General features: G+C 38.6%; 1 protein-coding gene across 2 annotated transcripts in view; it reads left to right on the plus strand.

Moving 5' to 3' along the window:
* Positions 1-17,843, plus strand: part of MFSD1 (major facilitator superfamily domain containing 1) — a 106,671-nt gene that overhangs the window by 18,535 nt on the left and 70,293 nt on the right. For both annotated transcript variants that reach the window (XM_053710096.1, XM_053710097.1), the window contains exons 8-11: positions 9,201-9,299; positions 9,978-10,089; positions 10,378-10,434; positions 12,179-12,335. In XM_053710096.1, the coding sequence (XP_053566071.1) occupies positions 9,201-9,299; positions 9,978-10,089; positions 10,378-10,434; positions 12,179-12,335 (425 nt within the window). The remainder of the gene's footprint in view (positions 1-9,200; positions 9,300-9,977; positions 10,090-10,377; positions 10,435-12,178; positions 12,336-17,843) is intronic.

The following is a 17,843-nucleotide window of genomic DNA, read 5'->3' on the forward strand; positions in this document are numbered from 1 at the left end:
GAAAATTGTTTAAAATTACATGCTCTATCTGAATCATAAAAGTTTATTTTGGCCTAGACTGTCCCTTTAATATCTAAGGAATGCATAGGCTCCAACGGAGCACCCTTGAAGAACTTTGAGAACTAAATTAAGACTCCATGGAGGGGTAACTGGTTTAAACACAGGCCTGACCGAATGATTGAACATCTGGACCATCCGTCAGACGTTTGAGTAACAAAATAGATAGGGTACAGATCTGACACTTTAGAGAACTAGCCAATAAACCTTTCTCCAAACCCTCTTGGAGAGAAGACAAAAATCTATGAATCCCTGCTCTACTCCATGAGTAGCCCTTGGATTCACACCCATAGAAATATTTACGCCATATCTTATGGTAAATCCTTCTATATACAGGCTTACGAACCTGAATCATGGTCTCTAGGACCGAGTCTGAAAGACCCCTCTTGAATAAAATTAAGCCTTCAATCTCCAAGTAGTCAGTATAAACTTGGCGACAGCGGCTGGATTCAAACTGCTGGCCTTCCATCTGGTAGGCTGCTTGCTTACCCACTAAGCCACTGGGGATTTTGATCTTCAGAGAAAATAGATTTGAATGAAGGAAGGGTCCTTGAATAAAAAGGTCCTTCCTCAACGGAAGTCTCCACGGTGGCAGAGATTCCATGTCCACCAGATATGCATACCAAATCCTGCGAGGCCAAGCCGATGCAAAGAGGATCACCGACGTCTTCTCCTGCATGATTCGAGCAATGACCCGAGGAAGAAAAGCAAATGGAGGAAAAAGGTATGCTAGTACCGCCAGGGCGTCTAACAGTACCACCTGAGGGTCCCTAGACCTCGACCCGTACCTCAGAAAATTGGCCTTCTGCCGAGATGCCATGAGATCCAATTCCAACTGACCTCATTTGAGAATCAAGCTGAAAAACACTTTTGGAAGGAGTACCCACTCCCCCGGCTGAAAGGTCTGCCTGTTCATGAAGTCCGCCTCCCAGAGTCCACCCCTGGGATGTGGATTGACGACAGACAGCGAGAATGGGCTGCCCACTGAATTATTTTGGATACCTCTGTTATAACTCCTCGTTCCTCCCTGATGAGCTGAAGATATATGTCCAACTGGAACCATGTACAATGTAAACTGGACCGAGACTAACTGGGGTCAGGCCACAATAGCATTTAAGATTGCTCTCAGCTCCAGAATGATAATAGGAAGACCAGACTCTGACTGAGTCTAAAATTTTCCTGAGCCTTTAGGGGACCATAGACTGCTCCCCATCCTAGAAGATTGGCGTCTGTTGTCACAGACAGCCAAGATGGTCTGCGAAAGCAGGTTCCCTGGAAACGATGATCCAGAGACAACTACCCTTAAAAAATCTCTTGTCTCCTGCTCCAGTAATATTCGAGGCAACAAATCCATATAATCTCCGTTCCATAGCCTGAGTATGATAACCTGCCTAGGTCTGAGAAGGAGCCGAGCAAACGAGATGATGTCCCATGCCGCTACCATCAGCCCGATACTTCCATGCACTGAGCCACTAATGGCCGAGGAGAAGACTGAAGAAATAGACAAGAATCGAAAATCTATAATTCCCTGACGTCTGTCAGGAAAAAAACTTTAGTTATAGGGATTCCATTATGGTTCCCAAGAAGGTTACCTTTGTCCATGTGACTAAATAACTCCTTACCAAATTTACCGTCCTCCTTGATATTACAGAAATCCCAAATGAGTACAGCACAGAGGATAGGGTGCACGAAAGGCCAGGGGCACTACCACAGCCCTCCAACAATAGAAACGGCAAACAAGGTCTCCAGCACTCCAGTTTAAAAGGCAGTTTTATTTAATGACAGCAATGTTTCGGGGTCACAGCCCCTTATTCATGCTTGATAAACATTGACAACACATACTGGCTTTTAAATACCCTCTACAAGGCGCCAAAATGCACCTTTGGTGGAGTTTTAGCTCCCTCTTGTGGTTACAAAAGATATTGCACAGAGCCTATATACAATAATGTTATTCTTAATATAAAAAAACCCTCACCATTCTAAAAACCATTTATAAAGTGGATGATTCAGCAGCTAAGAATAATAATTTATTACTTTCTGTATATTAGTAAAATTACATAGCAAATAAAGATGTTGTATTTATGAAATCCTCTAGTGTTTCAGAAAAAGCAGGACAGATCATAGTCCTTATTTAACCCTCTGGGTTGTAATGTGGCTAACTGGTGTATCCACCACATTTCCCCCTGTTTGAGTTGGCGCTCCCTGTCTAACCTACTTCTATTGGGTTCTACATGGTCAATGATTTGCCATCTCATTTGGCTAATATTATGGCCCTTATCCAAAAAATTACACAAGACCGGTGCCTCTTTATTTTTGCATCTAATGTTAGATCTATGTTGGCTCATCCGGTCACAGGCTTTACGTGTAGTTTCACCTATGTGTACTAAAGTACAGGGGCATTTAATTAAATAAGCTACATGAGTTGTCTCACATGTGAAGAAGCCTTTAATTGTGTATTTCCTACCACTATGTGGGTGATGGAAATTTTCGCCTCTAATAATAGAGTGACAACTCATGCAGTTGCAACAAGGAAAAGTCCCTACCTTATTACCTATAAATGTTTGTTGTGTCCTCTTTAGAGAGCCTACATCAGTTCTCACCAATTGATCTCTAAGGCTTTTAACCCTTTTATAGGCCATTAAAGGAGGTTCTCTAAACTGTACCACTCCTTGCATTCTTCCAAAATATGCCAATGTTGGCGAATCAATTTTGCTATTTTGTTACTTTATGGGTTATGTTGGCTTACAAAAACCATTCTATTCCTGCTTTTGTCAGCACTTTTGACAACATTGTTACTCAGGTTCTTTATAGTTTCCTCTAATAATTTGCTAGGGTACCCCCTATGCAGGAACTTTTCTTTCATCTCTTTGAACCTGGAAACCTTCTTATCATTAGTGCTGACAATTCTGTTTACTCTGAGGAGCTGACTCCTGGGTAGAGACTCCACTAGTGGTGTTGGGTGGAAACTATTATATTGTAGGAGGTTGTTTTTGTCTGTTTCCTTACAATGTAGGTCAAACTCCTAGGAGCCTACCTGCCTTAATGACCTTGGTGTCTAAAAAAGATATTGATTCTTCACTGCCGTTAACTGTAAATTCTAGGCCCCTCATCTCTGCAATAAGTTCACCAACAAACTGAAGAAGGGACTCCACGTTGCCCCACCATACCCCAAAGATATCATCTATATAACTGAGCCAAACCGCTCCATATTCACTTCTTTCATGAAGAGATTGGCGTATGATGGGGCAACGTTGGAGAACATAGCTGTGCCTCTTGTCTGTACGTACCATTGGTCTTGAAATAAAAAGTAGTTCCAGTAGAGGATAAGCCTCAAGAGTTCTTCTATAAAGTCTACTTGTCCTGGACTGTACCCCCTGTTCACCACTAGTGGGTTTTTTTCACTGCTGCTATGCCTGTTTCATGCTTAATTGATGTGTACAGGCTTTTCACATCCATGGTGAACAGGAGGTACCTGTCACTTGGGAACTCAAGGGCTCTAGTCTTTTCAAGAAAGTGGTTATCTTTGATGTAACTGGCCATTTTCAATACCTCAGGTTGGAGTAATCTATCCACAAATTAAGCATGAAACAGGCATAGCAGCAGTGAAAAAAACATTAGTGGTGAACAGTGGGTACAGTCCAGGACAAATAGACTTTATAGAAGAACTCTTGAGGCTTATCCTCTACTGGAACTACTTTTTATTTCAAGACCAATGGTACGTACAGACAAGAGGCACAGCTATGGGCTCCAACGTTGCCCCATCATACGCCAATCTCTTCATGAAAGAGATTGAAGAGAATTGTGTCTACCAGAATACACTATTCAGACAATATGGAGCAGTCTGGATCCGTTATATAGATGATATCTTTGGCGTATGGTGGGGCAACGTGGAGTCCCTTCTTCAGTTTGTTGGTGAACTTAATGCAGAGATGAGGGGCCTAGAATTTACAGTTAACTTCAGTGAAGAATCAATATCTTTTTTTAGACACCAAGGTCATTAAGGCAGGTAGGCTCCTAGAGTTTGACCTACATTGTAAGGAAACAGACAAAAAACAACCTCCTACAATATAATAGTTTCCACCCAAGGACACTAGTGGAGTCTCTACCCAGGAGTCGGCTCCTCAGAGTAAACAGAATTGTCAGCACTAATGATAAGAAGGTTTCCAGGTTCAAAGAGATGAAAGAAAAGTTCCTGCATAGGGGGTACCCTAGCAAATTATTAGAGGAAACTATAAGGAACCTGAGTAACAATGTTGTCAAAAGTGCTGACAAAAGCAGGAATAGAATGGTTTTTGTAAGCCAACATAACCCATAAAGTAACAAAATAGCAAAATTGATTCGCCAACATTGGCATATTTTGGAAGAATGCAAAAAGGAGGTGGTACAATTTAGAGAACCTCCTTTAATGGCCTTTAAAAGGGTTAAAAGCCTTAGAGATCAATTAGTGAAAACTGATGTAGGCTCTCTAAAGAGGACACAACAAACATTTATAGGTAATAAGGTAGGGACTTTTCCTTGTTGCAACTGCATGAGTTGTCACTCTATTAGAGGTGAAAATTTCCATCACCCATATAGTGGTAGGAAATACACAATTAAAGGCTTCTTCACATGTGAGACAACTCATGTAGTTTATTTAATTAAATGCCCCTGTTCTTTAGTACACATAGGTGAAACTACACGTAAAGCCTGTGACCGGATGAGCCAACATAGATCTAACATTAGATGTAAAAATAAAGAGGCACCGGTCTCGTGTCATTTTTTGGATAAGGGCCATAATATTAGCCAAATGAGATGGCAAATCATTGACCATGTAGAACCCAATAGAAGTGGGTTAGACACGGAGCGCCAACTCAGAGAGAAATGTGGTGGATACACCAGTTAGCCACATTACAACCCAGAGGGTTAAATAAGGACTATGATCTGTCCTGCTTTTTCTGAAACACTAGAGGATTTCATAAATACAACATCTTTATTTGCTATGTAATTTTACTAATATACAGAAAGTAATTATTATTCTTAGCTGCTGAATCATCCACTTTATATATGAATTGAATTATAGGCTCTGTGCAATATCTTTTGTAACCACAAGAGGGAGCCTCGTAGAGGGTATTTAAAAGCCAGTATGTGTTAATGTTTATCAAGCATGAATAAGGGACTGTGACCCCGAAACGTTGCTGTGATTAAATAAAATTGCCTTTTAAACTGGAGTGCTGGAGACCTTGTTTGCTGTTGATATTACAGAAGGGATAATATTTCCCTATGGAATCTTGCTTAAAAAGATTGCACCTGGACTAGCCTGTCTTCCAGAAAGGACGCTCCAGCAATGCCCTGTAACCGAGCATGGCCAACATCAAACCCAGACTCCTATTAGGAAATTCTGGGAGCTGTGGCAAGGCCGAAAGACAAAGCCACAATTGGGAGTGTTTGCCTGAGAATGTAAAAATGCAAGCACGCGTCCATTAAATCTGCCTTCATAAAATGACCCTCCACTTTGAAGGACGGAATACTTAGGAATTTGATTAGAATCTTGACATCTAAAATTTGATTAGATTCTAGAGATATAAAATAAGGTTCCCTCTTTTTTTTGAGAACCACTACCAGAATAGACTAAAATTCCAAACTTCGTTCCTGAATCGGGACAGGAACTCACGTTTTCCCAGGTCGGAGAGGTCTCCTACCCAGAGTAAGGCCACCTTGACTCTTATCTGGCTTCAAACATTCTTGAAAGCCAAAACCTCCCTCCTGCTCAGAGGAAGAAGTAGAAAGATTCCCTTGAAATCTTGAAAGGAACGAAATGTAATCTTAACCATAATGAGTGCCAATATGGTAAGCCTGAAATCCTTAGCTTCCTGCTAAATACTTGAAGGGAAGCATCTGTTAAAAAGGAGATGACCGACCTTAAAGGCCTTTATTTTATCCTGGATCTCTTCGAAGGGAGTGTCTGTTCGAATGGAACCAGGAAACGAATGAACCAGTATGCTGCCGCATAAATGACAGTGGCAATACAAGTCATAGGATGCCATTATTGAGCAACCCCTCTAACCTCTTATCCCTAGGATCCTTAAAGGAACAACTATCCTTTATAGGAATAGTAGGACTCCCGGCTAGCGTGGAAATTGTCCCTTCCACCTTTGGTACCGACTGACGGAACTCCTTGAAAGAGTCCTCTATGAGTAAAAATCTCTTCCAAACATAGGAAATGGAGGAAAAAAAGGGGTACCTTCTCTCCCATTCCTTAGCAATTATCTAGGTACAACCTAATATTGACAACCACCATGGTATCATTGTCGTCCTGAGTAGCTAAAACCTCCTTAAGTAACAGACGGAGGTGTATTAGCTTAAACCTGAAAGATACAACTTCAGTATCAGCAGGAGGAATTTTACTGTCAGAAACTGAGATTTTATCCTCAGATGCTACCGAAGTATCCTCACGTCTGGGAGGGGACCTCTGAGATAGTAACAACCGTGACAGGAACCTCGTTCACTGAATGTTTAATTTTTCCTCTTGCGCTTTCCCTGCAGCATGGGAAAAGCCAACAACGCACTAGAGACAGTCTAGTAAAAAAGGGAAGCGATGTCTTGCAAGGTAACTCGAGGAGGAAGCGCAGGGCACTGGTTGAATGGACGCTTAGTTTTTAGGACACTTTAGGAGAAAGCTGCAGAATATATAGAACATTGTCATAATGCATCTTATCTTTTAATAGCATCTGAGACAATGTTGGCTCTAAAAAAGATGTTTATCACTGACCTGTAAAATCCTCTCCATGCACAAGGAATAGAAAAGTCAATAATATCACATCATAATGAATATGTAATATCTTATATTTACATTTTAATCCAATAAATTGAATATTCTAACTAGAGTTACTGTGCCTTTAAATGTTAAAAGAAACGTGCTAACTCTACATAACATCTATTTCATTAACATCCCTATGTTAATTTACATGTTCAAGGGCCTCCTGAACCATCTGTATTCACAGTTTGATCAGAAAATTTTAATGTTACTGTGTCATTAAAAATAATATCAACTGCTTTATTCTTGCCAAAAAATTAAAATGTGTAACATGTAACGTCTTTACAATTTTTTTTGTTTAAATATTTTGCATTGGGTATATCAATTTAACAATAATGTAACATATGCTTTTAATGACAAATGAATATACTTCTACCTTCCTCTCCCCTCTTTCCACAGAGGAGAGGAGTAACAAAAAAGAAAAACATATATTATATCCCAACATTTACCCAGTGTTTTCTAAGGTTAAAGAGGGGGAATGGGGAGGTTATACAGGAAGGGATGGAACGGGTTGGGGTAAAGATATCCCATCTCACTCACAATACATCAAATCTAAATGACATTCTCCATTATCAACGTATCTGTGAGTTCGGCAAACAAATCAAAACATGCCAATATATTCTAATGTACATCATGTATATTTCTACTTATACCAGTTTTATTTAGTAAGTTACCTAATTGGCAGCAGTGTAACGTCTTTACCTTTGACCTACATATCCCCATACCTCAGCTAATTCCTGCTGAGGTAACTGCTTGCCACCGGATGGGAGGCTAAGTAGTCGTCGAAGAAATTAACATAATACCCATCCGGTTCTATATAAAAACTAAAAAATAGAATGTGAAGCCTCTCTGCTGCGTGACCGAACGCAGCAGAGAAGACCCACCATCGCTCTCCGCATCAGATAAGCGCTGAGAAAACAGCACGCTTTAACTCCGCCCACCGTGGGCGTATTCAATAAACTTCCCGGGCGGCAAATACCTTAGTAAAGAAGAGCCTTCGGAAAAATAACTCCTATCATGGCGGCTTAGAAGTGTTAAAACTCCCGGTCGGCTAGACTATGTACATAAGCCGTCGGGAGTAGTAAATGCAACTAGAAATCAAGTTTAACCTCCTGGTCGGCTGATAACTTATAATAAGCCATTGGAAGTAAATAAGAGCCCCCAAGCATTCCCGGCTGTTTGAACTAAAAAAAGCTGTTGGGAGTTATAAACAGTCACCAATTATAAATATGGAATTAGATTTATACTGACCTAAACTGTATGCTTCAAATACAAATATAAAAGCCATTTCTCCATGTCCCCAGTGCCTGCATAAACTGCCCTATGACCTATCCCTCCTAGGGATAATGTCCTCTTGTGTCCATGTATGAATATAGTGCCAATCTTTCTGTGTATATACCCCAGAAATGAAAATTAGCACTTACCTTAGAATCTGCCCGGCAGTAAGGCAGCTAACTCTGCTTGTGAAGTCCTCTCCCTCACATTGGCCTGTGGAAATAAAAAGTACTGAGTATTTTTCTTCCTCAGACTTTCACAAACAGGGCAGTATCAAGATATGGGAGGCGCAGTGAGAATTATGTCCCACAAGTTCCCATTGCTCTAAAGCTACCAAAGCTCTACTGAAGAGACTGATATGGATTATGGCTACACCCCAGGACAAAGCAGCACAATCTTGCACTAATTTAAAAAATAATAAACTCTTGATTGAAGAATCTATTCTAACACCTCACTTTACCACATCCTATCACTAACGTAGGCAAAGAGAATGACTGGGGTGGGAGGGCAGGGAGGAGCTATTTAACAGCTCTGCTGTGGTTCTCTTTGCCGCCTCCTGCTGACCAGGAGGTGAATATCCCATTAGTAATTAAGATGATCCGTGGACTCATCGTGTCTTAAAAAAAGAAATATATTTTATCATTCAGATAGAACATACAATTTTTAACAACTTTCTTATTTACTTCTATTTTCTAATTTTGCTTCATTCTCCTGGCACCCTTTGTTGAAAAGCATACATAGGTAGACCCAGGGCCTGGAATCTACCTACTGATTGGTGGCTGCACATATATACCTCTTCTCTTTGGCTTACCTGTGTGTTCAGCTAGCCCTCAGTAGATCATTGCTGCTCCTTCAATAAAGAATATTAAGAGAATGCAGCAAAATTGATAATAGAAGTAAATTGAAAAGTTGTTTGATATGATATGCTCCATCTGAATCATTAAATAATTATTTTTGTGTTTCATGTCTCTAACACTTATTTTAACAAACCAATTTAAGGAATATTGATTTGTGGGTGTGGAAGCTTTTTCATTACATTGGTGTCATGTGACTGTTCTCTATTGTTTGCTTGCAGGTGCTGTCACATGTGTGTTTTCACTGACCTGTGCACTAGTGCTTGCTTACCTCGATAAACGTGCTGAAAAAATTCTTAATAAAGAACAGGGGAAAACAGGTATAATTTACCCTTTTGTTAAAGTTGCTCATTGTGAATGGTATTAATGTGAAAGGTATGAATGTGAATTATTTAACATGAATATAATTAGAAAAGTAAAACTTAGAACGCAACATGAATGGATCATTATAAGTCACTATTCACATTTCCTCAGCTTGACATGCATTTTACACACATTGCACATTGTTCTTCCTAACTGCTGTATGTCTTCTGCAGCTTTATAAAACATCAGCATATTATGAGTCTTCATCAGAGGTTAACAACTTATGGCACGTTTGCTCAGTGTGGGTCATTTTTAACAGCACTTGGAGTTGTGTACTAAAAGCTGACGTTGCCTTTTTGTTCCTCCCTTGTCACAATTCTGCCATGTTGAAGAGCAGCGAGGCCCAGTGTTACCCTCCTCTTTACTCCCCCCCCCCCCGCAAAGGGGCGCTCATGTGCAATGTTAAATTTCAATAAACCTGATATATGCATAAAGATTGTCTGGCAATCTGTCTGGTTGTGCTCATTGGACACTTGGACAGGAGCGCAAGTCTCTAGAAGCCCAGAGCACCTTACAAGTCACCTAGCTGACAGATGTGCGTTTGCTACAGGAATGGTATTCCTTTGCATTGCTTCTGGTAACGTTTGTAGAAGATAATCTATATATGTATATATACATATTTTTGTCTTTATCAGGTGAAGTTATTAAGCTGACTGATGTCAAGGATTTCTCGCTGTCTTTGTGGCTGATATTTATGGTCTGTGTGTGTTACTACGTTGCTGTGTTTCCTTTCATTGGGCTAGGGAAGTGAGTATATTATTATTTTATGGTTTTGTTCAGCCTTTAACTTGAGTTATTCTGAAATAATGTAGACCTAATTAATAGTCTCCATAAAATAAATCTTATCTGCTTTTTATTAGTTAACAAAATTACTACAAACACAATATTTAACCACCTTTTAATAACACACATGTATAGTTACTGTAAATGACATCTTAATGACGGAATTATTTATTTAAAAATGTAGCCGTTATGCAATTTGTTCAGTAATGACTTACTCTGTAAATAATACTAGATTTTCCTCCCTTCCTCTAGGGTGTTCTTTATTGAGAAGTTTCAGTTTTCTCCATTACAAGCAGGTGCTATAAACAGGTATATGGCTCTCTGTGCTTTTGGGGGGGGGGGGGGGCTGTAAATAAAAAATAAATAAAAATAACTATAGATAGATCTCTAACGATATTTAATTCTGAATAAAATGTTCCGTTAAACATTGTAAAAAAAAAAATTCAGATGCCTATTTATTTTAAGGTTATTTTATCTGACTGCTCCCAGAAAGATGAAGGGTAGACTTAAAGGGACACTGAACCCCAAAACATTATTTTGTTATTCAGATAGAGCATGCAATTTTAAGCAACTTTCTAATTTACTCCTATTATCAATGTTTCTTCGTTCTCTTGCTATTTCTATATAAAAAAGAAGGCATCTAAACTTTTTTCTTGGTTAAGAACTCTGGACAGCAGTTTTTGATTGGTGGATGAATTTATCCACCAATCAGCAAGGACAACCTAGGTTGTTAACCAAAAATGGGCCGGCATCTAAACTTGCATTCTTGCATTTCAAATATAGATACCAAGAGAATAAAGAACATTTGATAATAGGAGTAAATTAGAAAGTTGCTTAAAATGTCATGCTCTATCTGAATCAAAAAAGAATTTTTTTTGTTTCGTGTCCCTTTAAAGGGATACTAACCCCTCATTTTTTTCTTTCATGATTCAGAGCATGCAATTTTAACCAACTTTCTAATTTACTCCTATTATCAATTTTTCATTGTTCTCATGTTATAATAGTAGTAAATTATAAAGGTGCTTAAAATCTCATGCTCTATCTGAATCATGAAATAAAAAAATTGGGTTTAGTATCCCTTTAACACCTTGAGATTTTTATGAAAATGTTTTGTTTTATGTAATACTTTTATTTTATAAAATACTTTCATTATTCTGCCCCTTTTTCATATAATTTAGCCCTGAAAATTGTGTTTTTATTTCATATAATATATATATATGTATGTGTATATATTTAAATTTAATATTATAGAGAGTGTCCCTTGTTGGCTTCATCAGATAACTGCAAAACAATGCAGTTTACACTAGCATAATGCCATTGGCTAGCCTTGTTGTTTACAGACTCAAGAATGGATTGACTCCAAATCAAGCAATTGGTGGGTGGAGTTTGTCTATTGAAAACTGTTGCAGCAAACAAGATTTTAGTTTAAATAATGTTTAGGCTGTTACATTATTTTATAGCAAGACAACATAATGTCTGGCAATTACAGGGTTTTTAGTGTTCCACAGTTTATCTGCAACATGCTAAGCAGTGATTACATAGATCAATGCTGGATCTCATTTAGATGTGGTATATGGTTACAGCAATGAAACCAAGTGTTATAAAACATTTATCATAAAAAAGATAATTAAAGGCTTAATTGTATTGCTGGTTGTTGTGTATAATATAAAGACTATTAATGTTCATGTAAGCTGATTAAGGTATTACTGGATGGCTCCTAAAGTGCACATTAATATACTGTACATACACTGTGTACAACCTAATGATAAAGGTGGACAGCACCGCTACTTTTTGAAAAGAATCTTCCATTTATTAAAAGTACATATCCCAATAAATGATTTCAGTATTTCCCTTCAATAAAGGAAGATTTATTTAGAAAAATAGTGGTGCTGTCCCTGTATCATTTAGTCGTATGTGATTTAAACAATCTCCTGGAAACGTACATACAGTCGCAGAAACTTGGTGCTGGGCTTGTAAGTTTGCATTAATACACACTGTATATAAATAGCAGATGGTATATGCATATATCTTATACATATTTCTTCTGTTTTAGTGTAGTCTATATTATCTCTGCCCCGCTGTCACCGTTATTTGGATTTTTGGTAGACAGAGTTGGTAAGAACATCATCTGGGTAATGTGTGCAGTGGTGACCACACTTGCCGCGCACATCATGCTGGCTTTTACGTTCTGGAACCCATGGATAGCTATGGTACGTTATAAATAGTAAATATCTATACACACAAAGACGTCCTTAAGTTATTATTGTCTGTATTCACACAGCCCAATACTTAGGTACTAACATGTTCATTTTCAGTTGTTCTCTCTATTTCTCCCCACCCCTTGGGTTTGTAATTTCTTCTTCTGACTTGTTTACATAGCTTTTCTGCAGCTATAACTGTAGGTGGTAGTTTCAAAAGGCAAAAACAGCTATTTCAAATTACTAGAGGTAATGAAGCAATTAGTAAACAACTTCGTACACTCCAGAAGGTAAAGTGGGTCATTAGGAACACATTAAATGGGAGAATTTCTTACAGTCCCTTTAAACTTATAATGCATCATCTGCCTCATCCATTTCCCTTTGTGAAGGACAGTGTCCCACTGGGGGATGCAGTTGGTTTTCTACCCCACTGGACGTAAGGAAGTGTGTAATGCAGGGAGCCTATTTCAAAGCCCATCTCTCCCATTCTGGTTTAATTAGCTAACTAATTAAAATTCTGAATTAATTGCCTAGTTAATTAGCCATAAAATTACCTACCAATTTGTATTTACTGTAAAGAAGAAAAAAAAAGTCAGTGATTCCAAAGGAGTCCTAAATGTTGATGTTATAAGAAGGTGAACTGATGCTAAATGTGAAGCAATAAAGTGTGTTTGAAATATTTAGAAATAATGACTCCCATTCTGCTTTTTACCACGTGTAGTGGAAGTTTTTGAATTTTGTATAATGGCATTTCCTATTTGGGTATCTCTGCAAGCTAAATCTGTTTTGTAAAGGTGCTTGTTCTGAGATAACAAAATAGGCATGATGTGTGTTACTAAAACTGATGTGCAAATGGTTAAATATGGCTCTGGCTTGACTTAGAGAAAGGGGTTAAAGGGACATTATACACATTTTTTTTTCTTTGCATAAATGTTTTGTAGATCTATTTTTATATAGCCCGTAAAGTTTTTTTTTTTTTATGTATAGTTTTGCTTATTTTTAAATAACATTGCTCTGATTTCTTTCATGTAATTGGCAAGAGTCCAGCTAGTGACATATGGGATATACAATCCTACCAGGAGGGGCAAAGTTTCCCAAACCTCAAAATGCCTATAAATACACCCCTCACCACACCCACAATTCAGTTTTACAAACTTTGCCTCCTATGGAGGTGGTGAAGTAAGTTTGTGCTTAAGATTTCTACGTTGATATTCGCTTCTCAGCATTGTTGAAGCCCGATTCCTCTCAGAGTACAGTGAATGTGAGAGAGACGTGAAGGGAGTATCACTTATTTGAATACGATGATTTCCCTAACGGGGGTCTATTTCATAGGTTCTCTGTTATCGGTCATAGAGATTCATCTCCTACCTCCCTTTTCGATGATATACTCTCAATTTACCATTTCCTCTACTAATAACTGTTTTAGTACTGGTTTGGCTATCTGCTATATGTGGATGGGTGTCTTTTTGTAAGTATGTTTTTTATTACTTAAGACACCTCAGCTATGGTTGGGCACTTTATGCATTTATATAAAGTTCTAAATATATGTATTGTACTTATATTTGCCATGAGTCAGGTTCATGAATTTCCTTCTGCAGACTGTCAGTTTCATATTTGGGGAATATAAACATTTTTTTAAAGAAATTTATTTCTAACTGGGGTTTAGTCTTTTTTACAATTGACTAATTCTTGCAAATTGCGGGTATTAGGCCTTCGGGTGCGTCAAATGCTAAACTTTATTGCGTCATTCTTGGCGCGAAAATATTTATGGCGCAAAAAAATAAGTCTGACGCAACTTTGTCATTTCTGGCGTCATACTTGACGCCGAGACCTTTCACACGGTTGCGTCATTAGTGACGCGAGTGTGTCATTTCCGGTTATTTTTGGTGCCAAAAAAGTAGCGTAAACTACTATTTGCATTTTTTCCCATTTCTGCAACTGTCATATAAGGAAATAGATAATTTTGCTTTATATGTTGTTTTTTCTCTTACATTGTGCAAGATGTCTCAATCTGATCCTGTCTCAGAAGTTTCTGCTGGAACATTGCTGCCTGACATCGGTTCTACCAAAGCTAAGTGCATTTGTTGTAAAATTGTAGAAATTATTTTGCCGAATGTCATTTGTAATAGTTGTAATGATAAACTTTTACATGCAGATAGTGTATCCATCAGTAATAGTACATTGCCAGTTGCAGTTCCTTCAACTTCTAATGTGCATGATATACCTGTAAATTTTAAAGAATTTGTTTCTTATTCTGTCCTAAAGGCTTTGTCTGCATTTCCACCTTCTAATAAACGTAAAAGGTCTTTTAAAACTTCTCATTTAGCTGATGAAATTTCAAATGACCAACAACATAATAATTTATCCTCTTCTGATGAGGATCTATCTGATACAGAAGATCCTTCTTCAGACATTGACACTGACAAATCTACTTATTTATGTAAAATAGAGTATATGCGTTCTTTATTAAAAGAAGTGTTAATTACTTTGGATATTGAGGTAACCAGTCCTATTGACGTTCAGTCTAATAAACGTTTAAATGCTGTTTTTAAACCTCTTGTGGTTTCTCCAGGGGTTTTTCCTATTCCTGAGGCTATTTCTGATATGATTTCTAGGGAATGGAATAAGCCAGGTACTTCTTTTATTCCTTCTTCAAGGTTTAAAAAATTGTATCCTTTACCAGCAAAATCTATAGAGTTTTGGGAAAAAATCCCCAAAGTTGATGGGGCTATTTCTACTCTTGCTAAACGTACCACTATTCCTATGGAAGATAGTACTTAATTTAAGGATCCTTTAGATAGGAAGCTTGAATCTTATCTAAGGCAGGCCTATTTATATTCAGGTCATCTTCTCAGACCTGCAATTTCATTGGCTGATGTTGCGGCTGCATCAACTTTCTGGTTGGAGAATTTAGCGCAACAAGAATTGGATTCTGACATATCTAGCATTATTCGCTTACTGCAACATGCTAATCATTTTATTTGTGATGCCATTTTTGATATTATCAAAATTGATGTTAGATCCATGTTTTTAGCTATATTAGCTAGAAGAGCTTTGTGGCTTAAATCTTGGAATGCTGATATGACATCAAAATCTAGATTACTATCTCTTTCTTTCCAAGGTAATAATTTATTTGGTTCTCAGTTGGATTCTATTATTTCAACTATCACTGGGGGAAAGGGAGTTTTTCTGCCTCAGGATAAAAAAACCTAAGGGTAAATCTTAAGGCTTCAAACCGTTTTCGTTCCTTTCGTCAGAATAAGGAACAAAAACTCAATCCTCCCCCAAGGAATCTGCTTCCAATTGGAAGCCTTCCTCAAATTGGAATAAATCCAAGCCATTTAGGAAACCAAAGTCAGCCCCTAAGTCCGCATGAAGGTGCGGCCCTCATTCAAGCTCAGCTGGTAGGGGGCAGATTAAGGTTTTTCAAGGATATTTGGATAAAATCTGTCCAAAATCATTGGATTCAGAGCATTGTCTCCGAAGGGTATCAAATAGGATTCCGAGTAAGACCTCCTGTGAGAAGATTTTTTCTCTCACACATCCCTGTAAATCCATTAAAAGTTCAGGCTTTCCTGAAGTGTGTTTCAGATCTGGAGTCTTCAGGGGTAATCATGCCAGTTCCTCCTCAGGAACAAGGTTTGGGGTTTTATTCAAACCTATTCATTGTACCAAAGAAAGAGAGAGAATTTATTCAGACCAGTTCTGGATCTGAAAATTTTGAATCGTTATGTAAGAGTACCAACTTTCAAGATGGTGACTATAAGGACTATTCTGCCTTTTGTTCAGCAAGGACATTATATGTCCACAATAGACTTGCAGGATGCATACCTTCATATTCCGATTCATCCAGAACACTATCAGTTTCTGAGATTCTCTTTTCTAGGCAAGCATTACCAATTTGTTGCACTTCCATTTGGCCTAGCAACAGCTCCAATAATCTTTTCAAAGGTTCTGGGTGCCCTACTATCTGTAATCAGAGAACAGGGTATTGCGGTGTTTCCTTATTTGGACGATATCTTAGTACTAGCTCAGTCTTTACGTACTGCAGAATCTCACACAAATCAACTAGTGTTGTTTCTTCGGAAACATGGTTGGAGGATCAATTTACCAAAAAGTTTCTTGATTCCTCAGACAAGGGTCACCTTTTTAGGCTTCCAGATAGATGACTCTGTTTCTAACAGACAAGAGATGTTTAAAATTGGTTGCAGCCTGTCAGCACCTTCAGTCTCAGTCATTCCCTTCAGTGGCTATGTGCATGGAAGTTTTAGGTCTCATGACTGCAGCATCGGACGCGATCCCCTTTGCTCGTTTTCACATGAGACCTCTACAGCTTTGTATGCTGAATCAATGGTGCAGGGATTATACAAAGATATCACAATTAATATCTTTGAATCCCAATGTACGACACTCTCTCTGACATGGTGGATAGATCACCATCGTTTAGTTTAAGGGGCTTCTTTTGTTCGGCCAACCTGGGCTGTGATCACAACAGATTCGAGTCTTTCAGGTTGGGGAGCTGTTTGGGGATCTCTGACAGCACAAGAGGTTTGGAAATCTCAAAAGGCGAGATTACCAATAAATATTTTAGAACTCCGTGCAATTCTCAGAGCTCTTCAGTTTTGGCCTCTGCTAAAGAGAGAACCGTTTATTTGTTTTCAGGCAGACAATATCACATCAGTGGCATATGTCAATCATCAGGGTGGGACTCACAGTCCCCAAGCTATGAAAGAAGTATCTCAGATACTTGCTTGGGCGGAATCCAGCTCCTGTCTAATCTCTGCGGTGCATATCCCAGGTGTAGACAATTGGGAGGCGGATTATCTCAGCCGCCAGACTTTACATCCAGGGGAGTGGTCTCTCCATCCAGATGTGTTTTCTCAGATTGTTCAGATGTGGGGTCTTCCAGAGATAGATCTCATGGCCTCTCATCTAAACAAGAAACTTCCCAGATACCTGTCCAGGTCCAGGGATGTTCAGGCGGAAGCAGTGGATGCGCTGACACTTCCTTGGTGTTATCATCCTGCTTACATTTTCCCGCATCTAGTTCTCCTTCCAAGAGTGATCTCCAAAATCATCATGGAGCAGTCATTTGTGTTGCTGGTGGCTCCAGCATGGCCACACAGGTTTTGGTATGCGGATCTGGTTCGGATGTCCAGTTGCCCACCTTGGCCACTTCCGTTAAGGTCAGACCTACTATCTCAAGGTCCGTTTTTCCATCAGGATCTCAAATCATTAAATTTGAAGGTATGGAAATTGAACGCTTAGTACTAAGTCATAGAGGTTTCTCTGACTCAGTGATTAATACTATGTTACAAGCTCGTAAATCTGTCTCTAAAAAGATTTATTATAAAGTTTGGAAGTCTTACATTTCATGGTGTTCTTCTCATAAATTCTGGCATTCTTTTAGAATTCCTAGAATTTTACAGTTTCTTCAGGATGGTTTGGATAAGGGTTTGTCTGCAAGTTCCTTGAAAGGACAAATCTCCGCTCTTTCTGTTTTGTTTTTTTTCACAGAAA

The sequence above is a fragment of the Bombina bombina genome, chromosome 4, assembly GCF_027579735.1.
Source record: "Bombina bombina isolate aBomBom1 chromosome 4, aBomBom1.pri, whole genome shotgun sequence".
NCBI classification, from domain to species: Eukaryota; Metazoa; Chordata; class Amphibia; order Anura; family Bombinatoridae; genus Bombina; species Bombina bombina.